Below are 21450 nucleotides of genomic sequence, written 5' to 3'. Positions count from 1 at the left end.
GTAACGGAATCTTTGAACATGATTTTAACCCCCTTCAAAACGTCGGATTAACTTGAAATTTGGCATACTTATTAAGGACCGATGACAATTCAATATTTTAAACATTCTGACCCGTTATCCTTACCAGGATAATCAGGATCAGCGATTTTTGTTTTCCTGAGACCCGGAAGGTCTGCGTTAAGACCAATAAAGGAATCTACCAGGCGCGCCGATCACCTAACCTAACCTGACCTGACCTGACCTGACCTGACCTCAACTTCGACGCGTCCGTTGTTAATAGCATCATGAAGCGGTGTCTCATCATCCTTATTCAACATCTGCACCTTCCTTTAACAAGATTTCCACTATTTCATTGTTCCCATTTCTTGCTCAGATTTCAGCTCATCGTCATAGTCACAACTTATATTATTAACTCGAGCTGTAAAATTAATTAAACTACTAACAGTTTTAAAATCTCTGCAGGCAGCAGCAACACAAAGAGAAGAAATTCTAGAATTATTTTTGATATTAACATCATCATGCTGTAATATTAAATCGATGATTGGACGACGTCCTTTTGAAATGGCTAGATGTAAAGCAGTTGACCGTTTTTCTCTTGAGTATTGCCATCAGCGCCTGTTTTTAAAAGATGCTCTATCATCCTTTTTCCGTGATTACTTTTATCCAAGATAGAGGACCTGGGATATGGTATAAATTATGAAAGAAACCAGTTAGCATTGGCAATTCGGATGTCATTCAACAACTCCTCTGGGATTTTCACGTTAACAATAAAAATAAACACCAATGTAAAACACCACTTCATACAGCTGTGTTAAACAATGACCCAATATTCATTTTTGCACTGCTAAGCAAAGGTGCTGATGCTGATTCGAAAGATACACTTGATAATACGCTACGTAATAATCGTTAAAATAATCGCTAAAATAATCACTAAAAAATGAAAAATAAATAATAGTTAAAAAAAACTAAAAAATACGCTTTTATAAAAAATTCGACCAAAAAATGAAAAATAAATAATAGTTTAAAAAAACTAAAAAAATACACTTTTTATAGAAAATCCAACTAAAAAATAGAAAATATATATTTTTTTAATTTGAATTAAGAATATTTTTATCTTATTTACACTATTCTTAATTCAAATTTTAAAAAAAATATTTTCTATTTTTTAGTTGGATTTTCTATAAAAAGTGTATTTTTTTAGTTTTTTTAAACTATTATTTATTTTACTAAGCTACTTCGCGTAGTACTAAGAATTTGCACCTTCAATTAAGCAATTAAAACAACTATCCCTAAAGCTATCAGTCAAAGTGGACCTGAAGATGTTGTGGATGAGCCTGATAATGATTTCCCTAATGATGGATTTTTTTGGAATAAATTAAAAAGGTATTCATTCCAATCATCTATTGATCTCAGCATAGATACATGTAAGTTGTAGGTAGATATATTATAAAGAGTGAGTTTCCTGGTCAGACAAGGAAGACAAACCGCAGGCGAACGATTGAGTGGCGATATAGTAGGCATCGCACGGCACGACAAACACCTACCAATTAGGTATATCAGTTCTGATTCAGTGGGAGGGAGACCTATTCAAAAACATAATTATTTAAATTGTTCATCTGAGGTGTTTCTGATCTGACGATCGAAGTAGGTAGTAGCGAGTGCAGGATACTCACAAGTGCGATGTCTTTTTCTTGCGCGCATCGTGGTGGTGCTGCTGTAGCGGCTGGAGCTGCATGGGCACGTGCGCGGCGGCCAGCGCGCCGCCCTCCGCGCACGCGCCGCCGCCTCCGCCCCCCGTCAGCTCGTACGGCGACGCGCCCGTGCTCGACCAGGAGAAACAACCACACGTTAGTTAGTCCACACATGCATGCACAAACGTCCTTGTAGCTACGATGTGACAACACAATGGTTTTTTAATAATATTCAAATAATACTTTATCTTAAAATTAGTGAAATTGACTATATTGTCGTATCGTCTCTTATTTTTTACACTAATTTGATAAACCATCTTAAATAAAAGTGAAATCTTATAATCAATTACATACCTAAATATTCAAATATAAAATATCTTGATAGAGGTAAGCAACGATAATGGTTTTTCATTTAAATTTATTTTGTGCTAAGATGATCTATAAATTAAAATTTGAGGACACAATGAAATATATTCAATCTTACTGTATCTAAATTCTTTACTAGCTGCCCCGGCAAACTTTGTACCGCCTCAAAATCTATTTATCAAATATATTTCATATAAAATATAGCCTATGTTACTCGTGGATAATGTAGCTTTCGAATGGTGAAAGAATTTTTAAAATCGGTCCAGTAGTTTTTGAGCCTATTCATGACAACCAAACAAACAAAGTTTTCCTCTTTATAATATTAGTGTAGATATTAATATTTAATCGTTTGAGACGGCTATAGTTACGAATACTGCTCTTTACTAAGAAACCTCACAACAAATGAAGTTTGGCGAGAAATTGTTAAATTTCAATGTATAGGCCAAGTATTGGATAGATTGATTATGAATAACGGGCTTAGATCAATAGGTACGTCTACCATATAATCTGGCTCAAACAAAAGGTACTTCCAGTTTTATCACATTTTACACACAATAATACCTACCTATAAAAGATTTATCAAAATATATAGGTAGGAAAATTTGTTAAAAGGAAATGAACGACGTGAGAAATATTCGCTCACAAAGGGTCCTGCTACAGACGATTTACCTAATTTATCGAGAATTTATATTATAACAGCACCTGTATTGTATTTTTGTATTGACGCCATGCGAGATCTATTTTTTGTGGAAATATCCTCGACAATTTGGGACGTCTCGAGAAATCCGGGGCAGCATTGTTGAAAACGTATAAAAGTCCATTACGTAAGAGATAAATAATTCATGCGACTGTTTAACTCATAATAATTATTAAGTAATCAATATTATTTACACTCACTTCATTGATGTGGCATACAGTTCAACTGTAGTAGGAAGACAGTTGATTTTTTTTACAATCCATTTTCTACTAAAACTGCTATACATAATAAACACAAATAAGAACAATAAAACAATATAATTATACGTTGTTCACGTATCATTCATCATCATCCCAACGCTATCTATAATGATAGATACCTACATTGTCAGAAAATAGTGATGGCCTATGTAACTATTCAAGCCTAAAGGACTACCCTTTAGGCTCAAATAGATGGCGTTGTTTCATATAACTAAGTATAGTTGAAAATAATGAAATGAATATAAATAAATATAGTTTAAAAAACTAAAAAACACCTTCTTATGATAAAATCAACTAAAAAGCAAAAAATAATCTTCAATCTAGGAATCAATTAAGGTACAGTAAATAGTAGAACCCTTTGTGGTTCGACTCCGGCGGCACCACCGCCACACCTATTTCTACCTAATAACAGCAGTGTTAGGCGCTGCTGTGTTCCGGTTTGAAGGGTGTGGTAAGGGAGACAGACTTTTCCGAGGCGTTCCAGCTTAGTCCTCAGGGGTAGCGGCGCATCTGTGGCCGACCTCAGGTAGGAATACCTAATCCAATCAATCTGGGGTTGATTACAGATGTCCATGGGCGGTAGTATATATTTATGGCGGCGGCATAAATTTGTAGGGCGAGAAAGAATTTAGTAAAAATTAGAATGCGAAACCTCATAGATCGAATCCAGTGTACAGTGTGGTCAACTAGCCACGGAGGCATGAGGCGAGGGCGGCTTGCGGAGCGGCGCGGAGCGGAGCACTGGCGGCGCGCCGGCACCCATCAATCATAATATGATTTACAATAGTGCCGCTTCCGCGCACTCAACAATATTACGTCTCATATTGCCCTAACTACGTCAGTCAAATCAAAGTTGCCAATTTTCAATTTAATTATTTGATTCTTGAAATCTTTAATTTCAATTCTTTTATTTTCTCCGACGTCTTCGTGAAACAGAAATAAGGTACCTAAACACTTTTTTTTTACATAATTGTCAAGCCAGTGAAAAGGTTAGTTGCCTAATGAATTCATTTTCACGGAATACAAAATGACTCTATATGGAAGTAGGTATGGCGCTAGGTAATTTGACACTGTTCCTGTAGTTCCGGGACCAGAATAGGGCTACAGTATCCTCTGCCTGTCGTAAGAGGCGACTAAAAGGGGGCTTCCGGGGTTGCGGACGGCAAGAGTGGGAGCTCAAACCGCCCGGCCAGCGACCCCGGGACGGACGGCGGTATGTGTGGTCGCATACCGTCGTGCACACCAGACGGTGTGGTGAGCATCAAGCTCACCTGGGCGGAGCCCGACGGGGCACAGCGCTAAGAGGACTCCGGTTGCGTTCCTTTGGAGATCCCGGAGTCCTCTACGCTGCGCCGAGGACGGCCACCGGGGGGGTTTTAGTGCGTCCCACGTGAGTGAGTCCCACATAACCCTGTGTCGCTCCCACGCCACCGGGTATAATTTCGCAATGTTTTTATTGGAAATAGCTCTTTAATCGCTTATTGGAAAATTACAAATTCAAATTCAAATCAGTTTATTTGTGAATAAGGTAAACATGATATAATGGCTGTTGGGTGTCAAAACAATTTTGGACGATCGCTTATTCTACCACTTAGTGGCTTACAAATATATATATGTAGGTTGAACAATCTAATTTTAAATTCAAAATTCGTATTTTCATTATAATAAATTCCAAACAATTAAAATATTTATAATACATGTCAATGGGAATATCGTCAAGGTAAATTAAATAATGATTAAAAGTAAAACCATGCACTTCGTTACAAATCGGAACGGCTACTGTTGTCACTTAAGAACGTATTTAAACTGTAATAACATTTGTTTAATAAATATGTTTTTAAATTACTTTTAAATATATTAATATTCTTGCAACATCGTATAGACTCTGGTATGTTATTATATATAATTGGAGCTCTTCCGTAAAAACTTTGACAAAACAGGCGTGTATGACTGGGAAGTGACGCTAGTTTATCTTTATGCCGTGGCCCTGAACGGAACTGAAACTTATTAATATTTGTTTTCACAAAAACTGCACATTCATATATGTAAAGTGAAGGTAGAGTAAGTATCTGCAATTTTTTAAAATAAGGTTTGCAAGAATCTCTTTGGTTTAGATTACATATTGCTCTGATACATCTTTTTTGGGCTTTGAACACAAGCTCTCCATTGGTAGAGTTTCCCCAAAATATAACTCCGTATCTTAAAGTAGTAGCAACGAAACCATGGTAAGCCGTTAATACAGTTGACTCATTAACTAAATTTCGTAGTTTACGTAGCATATATGAATATTTACTTAATTTTTTGCATACAGCGTCAATGTGAGATATCCAATTCATTTTATTGTTAATGTTTAAACCTAAAAATTTTATTCCCTCTGTGTCGTCAATTGGAATTCCATTATAATTAATATTTAATTTGTTTTTTGTTTGTTTTCATAAACATATTACGTTTATTACGTATTACGTAAAGGAAATATGTTTATGAAAATGATTTTCTAATTATATAAATGATGATTTTTTTAATTATAGTTTTTAGTTTCTTACCTACCTATCGTTTTTTGAAAGAAAAAAAACGCAACATATACGCCCGTTATTAATAATCAATCTATCCAATGCTTTGCCTACGAAATATCAAAATTTGACAATTAGTGCCTACAAGATCCTGCCTATTACCAAAATCCCTTTTATCTAAAAGTTTTTTATTTGTACGAAAAACATAGATAAATAATAAACATACCCAAGTAATTATTTGTCTCGAGTAATAGATAAAAGTATTAAATAGGTAAATGCATCTAATACTGATTATGATTATACATTCCCAGTAGATGAGTAGCGCGCGTCGTTCGAGTGCAAGGCTAGCGTTACGTAACCGATACATTCCGCTACTGATGTAACTCGCGTAAACTTATAAATATCATTACAATAATATTATATATATTTTTATACCGTATTATTCATATTATGGCTCGTGATACACTTAACAAAGTGATAGCAAGTGGCCAAAGTTTTCTTTGTCCCTAATAGTACTCGCCTGCACAAGGTTGGTTTGAGGTTCAGGAAGAAATTATGTTTATCTCAATCAGAAATGACAACCCAAAGATAAATATGGACGAAATATTATTATTAAATGTAATTTCTTAAATGTTCGACGGAATTGGCAATCGAGATGATTGTGTGAATGTATGTAAATAACAGTGGTAGGGGCGCGTGTGGTGGTGACGGCGTGCGACCTTGCACCGCTTCTCCACAGCTGCAGCTCGCCTGCCATCACCCGCGCTCTAACAGCTCTACGTTGCAATTAACGATAGATATACGTAACTACACGGAAACACGACATATCTTATGTACTCTGTCTCATGTAGGTTTATATAGTGTAAATAGGATTGTATAACATCTCAACTAGGTATTCTTACTCGTACTTATTGGGTAAAAATGTGATTATGAATTTTTCAGTTACCTTTAGGCATATTCGATTCGTTTCGTATATTACGTTTAATTTTTCTTTGTTATTTTTCTATTTTATTTTCTAAGTTAATCGTGCATATTTCATCCCAAGCACCAGAATCTATTTTAACTCTGTACCTGCTCAATGTAAATTCAGGGAAGTAGTTTGACAATTAAACATAAAAAATGTTGTTACAGTAGACGGCTTCGGTGGAAGTTTACAGCTTTGGATAATAATTATATTAACGTACATACTGTAGTTGTAAAGGTTAGGCAGGTAAGACTTAAAATAATTTAACATTATTAAATATGTAATAATTATGTTTTTATCACTCAAAATACAAGCGATGTTCTTGAAATATATTAAATTTTCCCCTTTTGGTTGATAACAACATGATAATGTTTATCCCCGAAATATAAAGGTTAAGACAATGATAGCCTAGCTGACTTTACCTGCACCCGTGCCAGTTACCTACCTACTACAGAATATTAAAACATATATTAACCATATGCTACCCAAATGTTTATTAAACTTACCTATTTATCGCATGATGCCCTTACTTACCTAGCTGTATGAAATATTTCACTACTCCTATCCTCAGCTGTATCATATTTTTTTTATTTGTATCATAAATTTTTTATTATCGAAAATGAAAATTTTCTTAATAAAAAATGTACCTAATGGAAATTATTATTTTACACACTTTAAAATACTGCGTTAAGTAAATACAGGGTGTTCTATAACATTTAACCACCCTTATCCCTTCGTGATTTTAAACGGGCTTGAGTTCCTCATTGTGCAATAATATCAAAATTAAAAAATCTTTTTAAAAACAAGCTTTTATTACTTGTTAATATAAAAGAACTAAAAAGTGTACAATAATAACGCGATGTATTAAATACTTGCGTTTTTATATCAGACACATTTTTTATAAATAAAAGCGCGTTAGTAATGCAATAGTTATGTATAGGTAAGTATATCAGTTATGTACCATGTTACACACCTTTTATTATAGGTATCTAGGTAAATAAACAACGCAAGAAGCAAAATCGCCTCATAACATGTTTATATTATTATATCAAAATTACGATAATTATTAAACCAGTTGCTATCAAAACAAAAACTTAGATATAATAAGAACAGGTTTGTGAATAAAAACATGCAAGGCCATATACGACGCAAGATTCGCTACAAGTTTAGGGTAGATACACACTACCGCAAAATTGTACTATCGTAAAAGAAAATCATGTTAGCTCAGTGCTTGCAACTCGGCCTTAATCGGTGGGTTCGAGGTTCAATACCCAGGCCAATGATTTTTGAAAGAGTTATGTGCGTATTAGAATTAACTATCACTTGCTTTATTGGTAGATGAAAAGTGGATGCATAGCGGGGAAACCTACATAATGTGCAGTACATGCCATATTATGGCAATACTAAAATATTTTTCACCGTAATGTTGGATTTGATACGAGTTTTTTGTTTACGAGGGGAAAACCTTCAAAAGGTACCCTATGCCGTGGGAGCGACACGGGGTTATGTGGGATTCTTACCGCACTAAAACCCCCCCGGTGGCCGTCCTCGGCGCTGCGTAGAGGACTCCGGGATCTCCAAAGGAACGCAACCGGAGTCCTCTTAGCGCGTTGCCCCGTCGGGCTCCGCCCAGGCGAGCGTGGAACTCGCCACTCCGTGTGATGTGCACGACGGTATGCGACCACACATACCGCCGTCCTTCCCGGGGTCGCTGGCCGGGCGGTTCGAGCTCCCACTCTCGCCACCCGCAACCCCGGAAGGCCCTTTTAGTCGCCTCTTACGACAGGCAGGGGATACCGTAGCCCTATTCTGGTCCCGGAACTACAGGGACAAATACGAGTAGTACCTGCAAACGCTTCATACGTTGTTATTACATCAAAAGGAGACAACAGCCATTAATATTACATACAACAATAGAAATGTATGAAAATTATTGTAATAATTTTTGTAAGGCAACACTAAAATATTTTTCCTAATGTACGAATACGAACTAATGCCTCATGCAGAATACGCACGTCAAATGGTGCCAACAGCCTAAAATGTTCGATAATAATGCACATGCAGCAGACTTTAAATGTGTCTGACAAGATGTTAAAACCATCGAAACTCTGAAATGTCTGGCTGCTGAGGTAATGTATCTTTATATGTCCCCAAGTATTGTATATCAATTTTAGCTTTTATACTATGACGTAAGTATACCTATAATTTATCGATGTTTAGGGGTGTCTGGCAATGGAAAATTGTGATTTCTAATCGTATTCCCTCCGAAATTATATAAAAAATGAGCTTCACACTTTAACGTAACTTAGTGCTCTTTTATACACCTTTGCTTCCTCCTACGTCTCTACGTAACCATCATCCATACTCCATAGTCGCGGCTCGTTCTTATGTGTGTTGGGGAAGTGCACAGATAATCTTTCAGCTTTTATAAAATGACGAAGGTCTGGCCGTCGCTGGCTCTTACTCTATAAGATATTACATAATGCAAAGTAAGGACCACTAATTAACCACTAAGTTTACTTCGACGGCCATCCGAAGAGGTTAATATCGGAGCCCAGCGTTGGGCACTGATCCCTCGTGGTGGATTGCAGTCAGCGGGCGGCGGACGCGGGGGCGTGGCGCGCGTCGGGCGGGTTCTTCGCGATCACGCCCACGCACTTATTACTTGAGTCTGCTAACCACGCGTCGCCATGACTACCAAGTAAACAATACGATAATCTGATTATGCAAGGTGTAATGTGTAATCCGTGCCTTCAGACAAATTTGTCAATGATAACCAGCATTACCGGCTTATATTGAAATCATATAAATGTTCTGAAATTTCAAATAGTCTGGAATACCTAAGTATCGCATGACGCTCCGAATATATGTAGAAATGAATCGCGTCGCCATAGCAAATTGTACGACTACACCTGCTCGGAACAACTTCAGAGCGGACTAGCAGTTTGGCGATAACTATACCTTTTTTTTTGTTTACGGGGGGGAAACCTTCAAAAGGTACCCGACGACGTGGGAGCGACGCCGGGTTATGTGGGATTTTTGCCGCACTAAAATCCCCCCGAAGGCCGTCCTCAATGCTTGTTGGAGAACTCCGGGATCTCCGAGGGAACACAACCGGAGTCCTCCAAGCGCGATGCCCCGATCGGGCTCTGCCCTGGGGGAGCACTTTTGGCTCCTCCCACACCGTCTGGTGTTTACGACGGTATGTGTGGTCGCATCGGTTGGTCCTCCCCGGGGTTGCTTGCTGGACGGTTCGAGCTCCCACGCTTGCCGCCCGCAACCCCGGAAGGCCTCTTATGACAGGCAGGGGATACCGTAGCCTATTCCCGAGACTACAGGGACATGGCGATAACTATACCTCCCATCGAAATCATAAACAAAATTGCAAAGTGACTCTAGTTGTACCTAAGTAGTAGCGGCATGAGTATAAATACAATATGCCAGAACGGTTTTTACGAGACGTTATCTTAGATAATTGAGCTTTTCCGTTTTTTAAACATCGGGCCATACATCACGGTGAGTTGCCAGGTGATACATTGTTTGAGGTTCGCAGTTTCAGGGAAATAGGTGACACAAAGACCTCGCGGCGGCGGCGGCGGCGGCAGCAATAGGGCTTCTGCACACTATCGATCGAACGCGCCGCTTAATACAATAACACTAATTAATTTAACAATCGCACTATTCGTCCCGGCCTCTTACCGTCCCCGCGCCGCCAAGGTAGCTACGAAACGAGTTGCGATTGTAAAATCCCGAAAGTCGTACATTTTATCTGTGACTTAAATAGGCACATTCTACAATTTAACAGAACATTGATGATTTAAATGAGAAAAACCTGCGATTTAATCTTAAATTCTTGCGCAATCTAATAAGAAAAGTAAACACCTACTTAAGACGCTTAACATGAACTATTTATAACCGACATACCTATTCATTAATGGGTGTAAAAAACGCGACAATGGATTTCATCACGTCGACAATTTACTTGACATCCTACACGATAACACAAACAATATTTTTATATAAGTATACTAGTAGCTGACCCGGCAAACGTTGTGTTGCCATATAAATAAAAAAATGTTAAGGGTGAACAACTTTTATCATTTAGGGGTATGAAAAATAGATAGTAGCCGATTCTCAGACCTACTGAATATGCATAAAAAATTTGGTGAAAATCGGTAAAGCCATTTCGGAGGAGTACAGTAAGAAAAATACTGTAAAATAATATACAACGAATATAAGTAACTTTTATTACAGATAAAATTTTAAGTAATGAACTAAAAAAAATGCATTGTAACAAGTTTATTTTTTTGCTTTGTTCTTAACTAAATATTTCTAATAAGGAAACATTTTTAATGAAAACAATTGAAAAAAATCGTCAGCAATAAATGACGCAGATCGTATACAAAAAAATAAATTTGAAGGTTAGGATGGTTATTAAACAACACACGTGTAAATTTGATAAGAAAATTTATCTATACTAATATTATAAAGAGGAAAACTTTGTTTGTTTCATTGTAATGAATAGGCTCAAAAACTAATGGATCGATTTTAAAAATTCTTTCACCATTCGAAAGCTACATTATCCACGAGTGACATAGGCTATATTTTGTATGAAATATATTTGATAAATAGATTTTGAGGCGGTACAAAGTTTGTCGCGTCAGCTAGTAAGAAATATACTCACTACGATTCCCACTCAATTCGAAAAATGTATAGCTTTTTATACACACTTCAAAACTCTTTTAACACTCAAAACCTCTTGATTTAATATTTGATTCAGCACGTGTTCGAAAATAACTCAATGATAACAAAATATGTTTTTCAATTCGATCGCAGCGCCAACTGTTGGGAAAAACTATCATTAAAATAGATTATTTAATATTTACTGCGATGGTAGCGAAGTCTGTCGAATCAAATGTGAAACATTCCAAAAACAACAACTACTTACCTACGAATTAAAAATTAATTAAAACAACCTTTTCCCACAGACTAAATTGTGAATCTAAACCATTTTCAAGTCCCCTTGAACACACAGAACAAATTTCATCAAAATCAGTCCAGTCGTTTAGGAGGAGTTCAGTGACATACACACGCACATAATAAATATATATATAAAGATAACGGAGCAGTGAAATGTTTGTGGACACAGCAAAATGCAGTACAAAATACCTATTTACATTAAAATACATTTTGTCCACGCGGTTTGTGCAATGTGCGTATCGTATTTTATATGCTTATACAGTTAAATTGGACGTAGAGAAAATCGCAGTTATGTGTACTTTTGTTCTTAAACGCAAAAACTTTGAGTAAAAACAATAAAGCATGCGTTCATCATTTTATATTAAACCGTAAATAAAATAATATGTTCTTTTTCCAAAATTTCTGTACAATTTAATTGTACACAATAGACCAGTGCAAAAAGCCTTTAAAAAGGTAAAAAGATATTTCAATAGGTTTCATGCTGCTATATTTTTTTTGGTTTCGATAATTATCTACCCTGGTAGATATACAACAACAATTTCATACGTTCTACAGGTAGTAATACAATAGTACCTATATTAGTATAATTTTTTCCACTACCGTAGTGTCAGTAACATCTTTTGATGATTCAAAATCTAATACAATTTTGTAGCTTTAATCATGAATGCATAAAATGAAAGTTCTTTTAAGTTTGCGACTTCCTTACTTATAATTATAATTTAGTAATATAAAATAGGCAATATAATTATTGTTACTCTAAACAAAAACGCATACTAATTTATTATTGTACTATTAATGTAGCATAAAAAAACAAATCAAAAACCTTTATTTCAAAGTCAAAAATATCAGCGAACTTGACAACATTGCAATATGCGAGCTAATTCGTTTGCATAAAGGGACAACCGGCGGCGGGCGGATTAGAGCCCACTAGGTCTGTACTATCGCTACTCCGGTTGTGTTCCATCGGAGAACCCGGAGTCCTCCACCAAGCGCCGAGGACGGCCACCGGGGGGGTTTTAGTGCGGTAAAAATCCCACATAGCCCGGCGTCGCTCCCACGTCGTCGGGTACCTTTTGAAGGTTTCCCCCTCGTAAACAAAAAAAAAGGTCTGTACTATCGCTGTCCGCGACCTATCAATAGAAATAAATGAGTGTAGGTAATATCTGACGGAAGACCCACATTACACAATATGCAAATTGACAGTAATTATTTAATATGATTGAAACAATTAGAAATGTTGGAAATTTCTGAACTTGACTAAAAAATTAAAATAGGTAGGTATACATAGTTAGCACAATGGTGTTTCAAGGTCACTGCTCTAGGACATGATCATTGATCATAGGTACCTTGACACCACTAAAGCCTGTATTGAAGGTGTAGGTCGTGGCAAAATTCTATAATTTACTATAACTATATATATCTATAACTTACTATTTGATATTTATGCTAAGATTATAAATTAATATTTAATTAAAAGACATTTGAAGGCATCAAATAAAGTATATATTGAGTGAGTACATAATTGTAGTAAAATAAGCTTTAGGTATGTATAGATTTTATATTGGGAGCTCCATAAAATACATGTTAGAAGCAGCGGATAAAAGGGGTTCCTGAAATATTTTCACGTATTTGGGGGGCTGTGATATAAAAGCAATTGAAAAATACTGACTAAGGGGACCATCTAAAACGATATAATTATAAAATATTAAAGAGCATGTAAAATTATCTATCAGCGAAAAAGTTTTGTAAAATATTGATATGAAATAAAAATGAGTGTGTGGAGATGCCTTCCTAGCAGTGGAACGCTGATAGCTTAAAGAATGAAGGTAAATTTAATCAGCGAAATAAACCCTATACGTAAGTACCTATAAGGTTCTTGCTAATAAACTTTGCAAGTACGCGAAAAAGCTCCTATTACATAAAACCTAAATATAAAAGAGTTGTTATGATGTTATATAAAAGCCAACTTCTCCATTGTGGGCGGTGTGCGGAGTCCGGACTGTTTGAGCTTGCGCAACCGTTGTATAACTTTCCTCCTTGTTGCTTGATTTTCAGACGTTGATGCTTACGGGTGTGTAGCTAAATATATTTTTCTGTTACGTCTCAACATTTTCCTTATAAAATAATTTCAACATTCGAGACAAATATTTTTAGCTCAACGTAATAGATTTGTGTAGGCTTTATGAATTGCCGCAGACTTCAATCCTACGTAGGTTTTTCCTAAAGTTACCTAACATCACGTTCCTAAAGTTACGCAACAAATATAATTTTGCTAGTTCTAAGCCCTTCACCCACGTTCCTTTACCTACTACCTACCTAAATGATACTATTTCGGAATATGTTGGTTATTAGGGTTTGGTCGAACATTATCAACTTAACATGAAGAGATTGTATAACAATTGAATATGGAATGAAAATTATATCGCCATCAACCCATTACTGTCCCATTGTTGGACACGAGTCTCCTCTCAAAATGTGAATGAGGAGAACATTCGAATGGAATACGAAGTGTTACCGGCAGAAATCTTATGGAAAGTCGTGGAAAATATGATAAAACGGACGGATGATTAATTTTGCGCCACCCTCGATAATGTATATGTGCGTCATATATGCCAAGTTTACACTTCAAAGCCAATATCAAAGTTTGACCTGTCGAAATTTTCAAGAACATTACAAATAGTGAACAATATTGATAAGTAACTACGATAGCTTTCATGATTACTGTTATTAATCTAATCAATATTTATGTTAATCCTATGTTTGTAATTCAGTGCCAATACTTTTATGTATAATCCTAATTAAGAAATCCAACTGTGGAAGAGCGAGGCGTTCCTATCACAAGTGTCTCTGACTACTTACCAGGAAGCCCCGACTACTAGTTTTAAGGATGATTCCTAAATAAATGCATTCTTATTATTATTTTTTGATGTGAAACATCTATAGCCGCACGTAAAACCGATTTCTGGCGTGGCGACGCATACCGTGGCGTCGCCACGCTATACGATGGTATATATATACAGTCTATATGCAGTAGTGTGTACGGTGTGGCGACGCGTCGCCATGCGCAATAACTATTAACGAAGTCACTGATTAAACGAATTAAGTAGTCACGATTTGAAATAAATTCGTAAATTTTTGTATTTAATGAAAATAAATGTTTATTCAATAAATAGTCATCGTTATCTGGAAAAAAATCGTAATATTTTATTTTATCATTATGACATATTTAGTTCCTATCACAATATGTTCTTTTCTGCATATTACTTTTACAAAATAATGTCGATGTTTCACATCTGCCAGGCGTCCCGTGACGGCTCACATTTTTAATCATTGATTGAAACTCATCTAGTACGCCTACGCACATGTTAATTTAGCGGGACAAGCGCTAGTTAGGTAGTTATCTCAGGTAGGTATCACAGCTTGTCGAAGTCAATTGCGGATCGTTTAATTAACATAGCCTTGTGATGGATAGGAGTCGGGATCGACGTGGTCGTCGGAAGGTCATCCTGCCTGACAGCTATATTGATGTTACTTTCCAAATTGTCCATCTGTACTTTTTGCGTATTATAATTCCACCGGTGTAAGTATGTTTTCAAACACACGTATGGATTCGAACTTAATATTTTTTTAAAATGTGTGATACGTATTATGTTTAGGTAATGTCGTCCACAGGGAAGTAGATTACATAAACTCTATAAGTTTAGCTGTTGCGAAAATTGTGATCGACAATTAGTTTGGTAATGGAAAAGCCCTACAACGGACGGGTTAGACATAAAACTCTTCATATGATTAGATGTCTATCGAGTCGCAACAAAAAACTAGTTATCAAGAAAAAAATGACGTCAAATAGACAGAGATGAGAGTAGTGTGACAGAGATCGCAAAAAGACAATTGTAAAGGGTGAGCGATGTATTGGTGTTTTGCAAGGACGGCTTTGAATAGCGATGAGACATTGACTTGCAAAGTGTGCCGTGTGCGCACCGACCCACCAGACTTTACTAAAAAAAAACAAAACATAATAAAACAATCAATGTAAAACCATAGGCGACCAAAAGTTACCGACGTAGCTTAGAAAAATTGCAGGTTGAAATGAATAAGTGAGAAAGAATGGGAAAGAAATGTTTTCAAGTTAAGTGTAGAGAAGCATGATGATTGATTGATGTCTCAAAGAAACCATCGAGCAACCGTTCAAAGTGCAGGGTACAGGCACGACCTCAGCGGAACCATATACGCGAGGCCTACATCTGGAACTGTGGTATGCATTAGGAATATTAATTAGACGTAATAGATTTCAAAGGACAATTAAAATTATATACTGATGGGAAATAATACAAAAATATTTTTTCTCACAGAGGAGCATCAGAACACATTATGGGTAAAAAGAGGGGAACAAACAACAAGATACATTTATTTACCTGCTCAATAGAGATTGATAGAAGAGAAATCGAATATGTTGTAGGCGATGCTCAGTCTGGGTGGCAAAGAAATTAATTCAGCATATCATCACCGCCTCACCTACGCAACACCGGCGCTGCTTTCTCGCAGAAAAAACTATCTAACGATCTAAATATCCTTTTTGAAGTACAAAATGACAATATGAATGGGGTGTACGCCTTTTACGCAATAGATTTACAAAAACGATTTACTCAGGACTGATGAGCTGATGGCACGTAGATAAGCTACCGAGATACTTTCCTACCGCAATATTTTGGCGAGCTCCAACACCAGCCAACGAACACTTTAGGTTACACACAAATCTGCTATATCTAATTCGGGGACCAATGTCTGTATTTAGTATTGATTCGGTTTTACTGGAAATCATAATGAAGGGTTTTAATTGGCGTGCCAATCAAAAGTTATTCTTCGTTACTTTTAATTATTTGTTATTTCTATATTTTCTGCCAGGCACTTATCAGGTACGCAGGTATTACCTCTCAAGTAACAACATTCCAGTACTATGCCACCACGTCCTTGAAAAGGTAAAATCTCTACATAACATGTACTTTCCTTTTAACATATGTGAGAATTATATTTGGGTCAAGACCCACTGTGGCCAGCATATGTTATGAAAGATAAAATTTATTTACAAGTAATAAAACATCATAATTGTGCTACAGCTGTGAATTAAATATAAAAAAGGGAATTCATTTTAAGCGCGTTAGGTGCATTTATTACTTGTAAATATGTTATATTATAAATATTTTTTTCTTACATTATACCTACATACGAGTGTACCTGCATACGAGTAATTATAACCACGACATAACCTCAACAGTACGGAACTGTCTATGATTAAAAGCGTATTCCTAAGCGGTAGCGTTAACACAGATGTTAGGCGAATTAGACACACTATTGCAAAAACCCAAAACATTAAAATAGTTAAGACATATAAATATAATTATGTTTTTTTTACCATAAAACTTGCAAAAACTAAGTAAATACAATAATTTTCAATCAATATATTAGTATATTTGAAAGGCAAAATAAACATTATAAAGTATTTTTATTCAAATAATTTGAAATTAGAATACTTTATATACGAATTAGCCGAAGCCCGTTTTCGCTCGAGTCTCCGAGGGCTCTCCCGTAGGGATAATCGCGACCTCGTCTCCTTTACTTGCATTCAACTCTGTATGTCACGAGGATTCTCACATTCGTAATTGATGTCAAAACAAAATTTTTACCAAATCATAATAATTGGTTAATTCGTCAACTTAACATTTCTTACCTAAACACAGCGCGTTCTTGAACATTTTTTTACTACTTATAAAATTATAGGGATTATTACTGAGAAATTGAAGACACAGAGATGACCCAAACTAGTCGTAGGTCGTCTATATGTCTTTGGCTATATGTATTCTGAACTATATCACGGACCTTTTTCAGAATTTAGGTTTAGGTAATGTAGGTAAGAGTACCGGCGACAATTACCAATTCAATCGTAAATTTGAATGTTTTCTAGGTCGAAGGACGCGCTTCAGTGTGTTTCAGGCTGAACAGTCCGCACAAACAATTACTATTGTGTGTTGTTATTTTTTGTTACTATTTCGCGCCAAAAATCTGCCATTTTGCTTTTTTTCTCAAATACCAACCTATCTAAAGACACTTGCGTATTTGAGACAAATAGAACGCACCTTAACTGTCGAAATTCATCCCGCCGTTTGAAAGATCCCTTCCTTGGCAGTCGGGTAAAAATAACAAGCAATATCAATCATAAAGCGACATTAATTACAAGGCGCATAGATTGTCGCGTAGTAACAGCAAATAAAGGTTGGTGATGAAATAACAATAACAGTAGTTAAGGTGGCCGAGGCTGTGTTATGGTGCGCGGTCGGTTATCGCGCGGAACATAACAACCGGCCGGCCTGGCGACTTGCGCACGCCGCGCCGCTGCCGGCGTACGTTGTATGAGGTTCGCTCACACAGTTTGCTCGTGTATTTTTTTCTATTGCGACATGAAATTGCTCATAACGAGCTAATTTAATCGCCATTGTAGAATATGTCTAGCATATGAGATAGCGAACATACCTATGCCTAAATAATCATCTACGACTCGGTTGTTGGTCGTCCTTTTGAAGGTTTCCCCCTCGTAAGCAGTTTCTATGCGTCATTAGAATTGAAAACTTGAAGGTTAAAGTTTCGAACATAGCTTTCGGCAGAAGCTAAGTAAATTAAGTAAAAAAACAGAGGTAGCCATGAAGAATTCCACCCCATAACTCGTAGATCCCATAATAAGACCATACCCATATAATATAAGGTACGAAAGTACTGCAATCAAACACCCCGCAAATAAACTTGACTTATTCAAGTTCTAGACAAATCGCGTTTTCCCCAATTTTCTAGGAAATCTTGTCAAAAAGTCCCTTATATGTTCTATAGGAAAACCTTCCTAGTAGGATATGCTTTCTGTTAAGATTCCTACGTAACACGCACGGGAAGAGACGCGCGGGCGGAGGAGGCGGGCAACGTCATCGGCGCGGGCGGTGCGGTGGCGGTACGAGCCGAACACTACTCACGCTTGCGACCTCCGTCGGCCACGGACGATTTACTCTTAAAAATATTGTTTGACCGGGATAACCCTAATGTGATTAAGCGGCCTTATTAAACCAGCATTCTACAGTCTACTTTTTGATTTTAGTCCCAGGACCCTAACACTTTCAAATAACCAAAACCCCATCCAAATTGGATCAGTAGTGTCTGAGAAAATGGTGGCCTAAGTTTACATACATACATAGCGGTCGAATACAGCTTTTTAAAGTCGGTTAAAAATAAGAAACTGACAGAGCATTTTTAGCGTTCCGTACCTAAAGGGTAAAAACGAAACCCTATTACTAAGCCTCCGCTGTCTGTCCGTCGGCCCTATGTCCGTCTGTCACAGGCTTCTATCTCCTGAACCCTTGAAAGTTTTACAGAGTATGTATATGGGTGACCGCTATAACAAATAAATTAAAAAGAAGTTCAAAATACATGACGCAAGAAAGCGGTTTCTTTCGACATTTTTCGCTAATAGGTGAAAATTTTGAAATTTCCACAACACATTTACTTTCAATGGCTACTACAATACGGAACGCTCCGTGTGCGAATTCGACTTGCAATTGGCCAATTATTAAATGATATTTTGTCGTAACTTTTGTGGTTTCGTTATCACGTAAATATAATTATTCTATGTTTGTTACGGAGTGCTTTAGAAAAGCAGACGACCGAGCACACTGGCTGGATATGCAGCCATGAAGTAACGACTAAGAAGCAGTTAAATTTCTAGTAAGAGGTTCTGTTTTTTGGATGAATTTGGTATTTTAAATCGTTAATCGTGTTCGACGTCAATATGACAATCTGCTGAGTTATTCCTTTTATCATAGTGCCTCTTGCAAAAAAAACATATAATTTGCTTGAATAACCGGCTGCAAGTGCGTATCGTATAATTCGGCTAAAACACGATGCTTGATACAATATTATCATATCATCATACCTCATCATATCATATTACCAAGCAGCCGCGAACATATACGAAATATTTTAATTAAAGTAATTAGTGTTACAAAATTATCATATTTTGCGAGGGTTATTGTACAAGTGAATCACTGAATTTAAACCAGGTACACATAGTTAGCAAGTGTGATAGATAATTTTCAACTTTCAACGTGTAAAGCATGTTTATATAGTAGTATATTTGGGTAATTGTATATTTTTATACTTCCTTAAAAACAGTAAACGAGCATTTAGATTAGGTTATATGACCACTGTCGTCTAAGCGCCACCTATGTATGTAAACCGGGACCCAGCAGCGATACCCATCTATATTATATATTTATATTACGAACTTTGCAAAAAAATAATTACAGTTTTTAACACGATTTAATGATTGTTCTTGTGTTGCGACCTTGTCACAATTTAATTATTAATATTTTTCCCAAAACTTATTATCACTTGAACCGTAATTTCTTGCCTGCGCTTGTGTTTAGTGAAATAAAAAATCATATGATATTCATTAATGTTTGTAAGTCTAAAACGTGACAGTAGGTAATTAAAAAATAATTAAGCAAATATTAAAGTAAACATTTTTAAAAAACGAAAAGTCATTATAAAATATACATTGTAAAAGTTTCGTGGGGAACTGTATTCGCTACTAAATACTCGTAAAACATCAGATCATAGGTAGCAGCAGTATAATAATTATCATAGATTTAATTAAAAAAGTAATAAGAAATACATTATTTCACTATAAGAGAATAATAATAACAGTGTGTAGATCCTTTTCCACTTGCTATCTAACGTAAAAAGTACATATTATTATGTCACATTAGTAATCTAGTTCCAGAAAAGTTGCCTGTACAGCCGCAACACACACTGCAACAACTGCGTAACTTTTCAAGTTGCCACATTTTAAGCTGCACTTGAAAGATGAAAGAAGAAATTATGTGACGAAATTGCTGCTAATTTACTTATATTATTCAGAACTCGTTTAAATTATCATTTATAAATAATGTTACTTATGAATTAATTTCTTTTAAAATATAAAATTTCCAAAGCGCAACTAACCGCCGCAACATATCGAAAACACCCCGCACGACGCTACATTTGCTCGAAGCTACAATCTTTTTACACGCTTTATATTAGCTTCACTTGTATGTTTGTCAGTGAGTAACTCCGTTTTTCAGTAGAAAGAGCTCAACATACATCCTTATAATTATGACGCTTTGTGGATGCTTAATGTGTAACAGAAATATAAATAATACAATAAATAATAATTAAAGAAACTAAAGAACTCGCTTTTATAAGAAATTTAAGTAAAAAATAAAAAATAAATATAGTTTAAAATAACTAAAGTACACGCTTTTATAGAAATCAAACTAAAAAATATAAAATAAACTTTTTAATGAAAAATTGTATTAACAACAAAAAAAGATATATTTAATTGTAGAAAAAGCGTGGGGTCCTTCTGCTCATGTCTGTCAATAAAATATTTATAACTAACGAGAGTGTGCACCCCACGCTTTTTTACAATTAAATATACTTTTTTACACGCTTTATATTAGCTTCACTTGTATGTTTATCAGTGAGTAACTCCGTTTTTCAGTAGAAATAGATCAACATACATCCTTATCTTACCCTGCATGTATGAAAGAATGAAATAGAATACGTGTTTTTTTAGTTTTTGGAACTATATTTATTATTGTCCCAGTGCTGAATAAACTGGGCCTCTGCTTTAGTGAGAATTGGTATAACAATAATTACTTTAAATATTTATGAAGAAGATTTAGTATTCAATTACTACGAGTACATTTTAGATTTTAGTATTCAAGGCGCATAAGCACCGCAACTGCCATTTTCCAAGCCGATTTTGTTCATCATATATCTATCTTGATATGTCCTTGTATTTCCAAAACTTTTCTGATAATATACAATATATTTGGCAATAACACTTTAGTAAATAATTGAATACAACGTGTCACTGTTTATATTACCTACCATTATGATTCTG

At 35.9% G+C, this 21450-nt stretch overlaps 1 protein-coding gene across 1 annotated transcript in view; it reads right to left on the bottom strand.

Moving 5' to 3' along the window:
- cyc (basic helix-loop-helix ARNT-like protein cyc) overlaps positions 1-21450 on the bottom strand; it is a 35236-nt gene that overhangs the window by 13261 nt on the left and 525 nt on the right. Inside the window, exon 2 of the mRNA XM_073075337.1 lies at positions 1674-1829. Coding sequence (XP_072931438.1) covers positions 1674-1829 — 156 coding nt within the window. The remainder of the gene's footprint in view (positions 1-1673; positions 1830-21450) is intronic.

The sequence above is a fragment of the Epargyreus clarus genome, unplaced genomic scaffold (assembly GCF_041222505.1).
Source record: "Epargyreus clarus isolate Ecla_fem2 unplaced genomic scaffold, WU_Ecla_fem_2.2 ptg000007l, whole genome shotgun sequence".
Lineage (NCBI taxonomy): Eukaryota > Metazoa > Arthropoda > Insecta > Lepidoptera > Hesperiidae > Epargyreus > Epargyreus clarus.
Note: the sequence above shows the minus strand (reverse complement) of the source record. Positions and strands in the feature narration are given on the sequence as shown.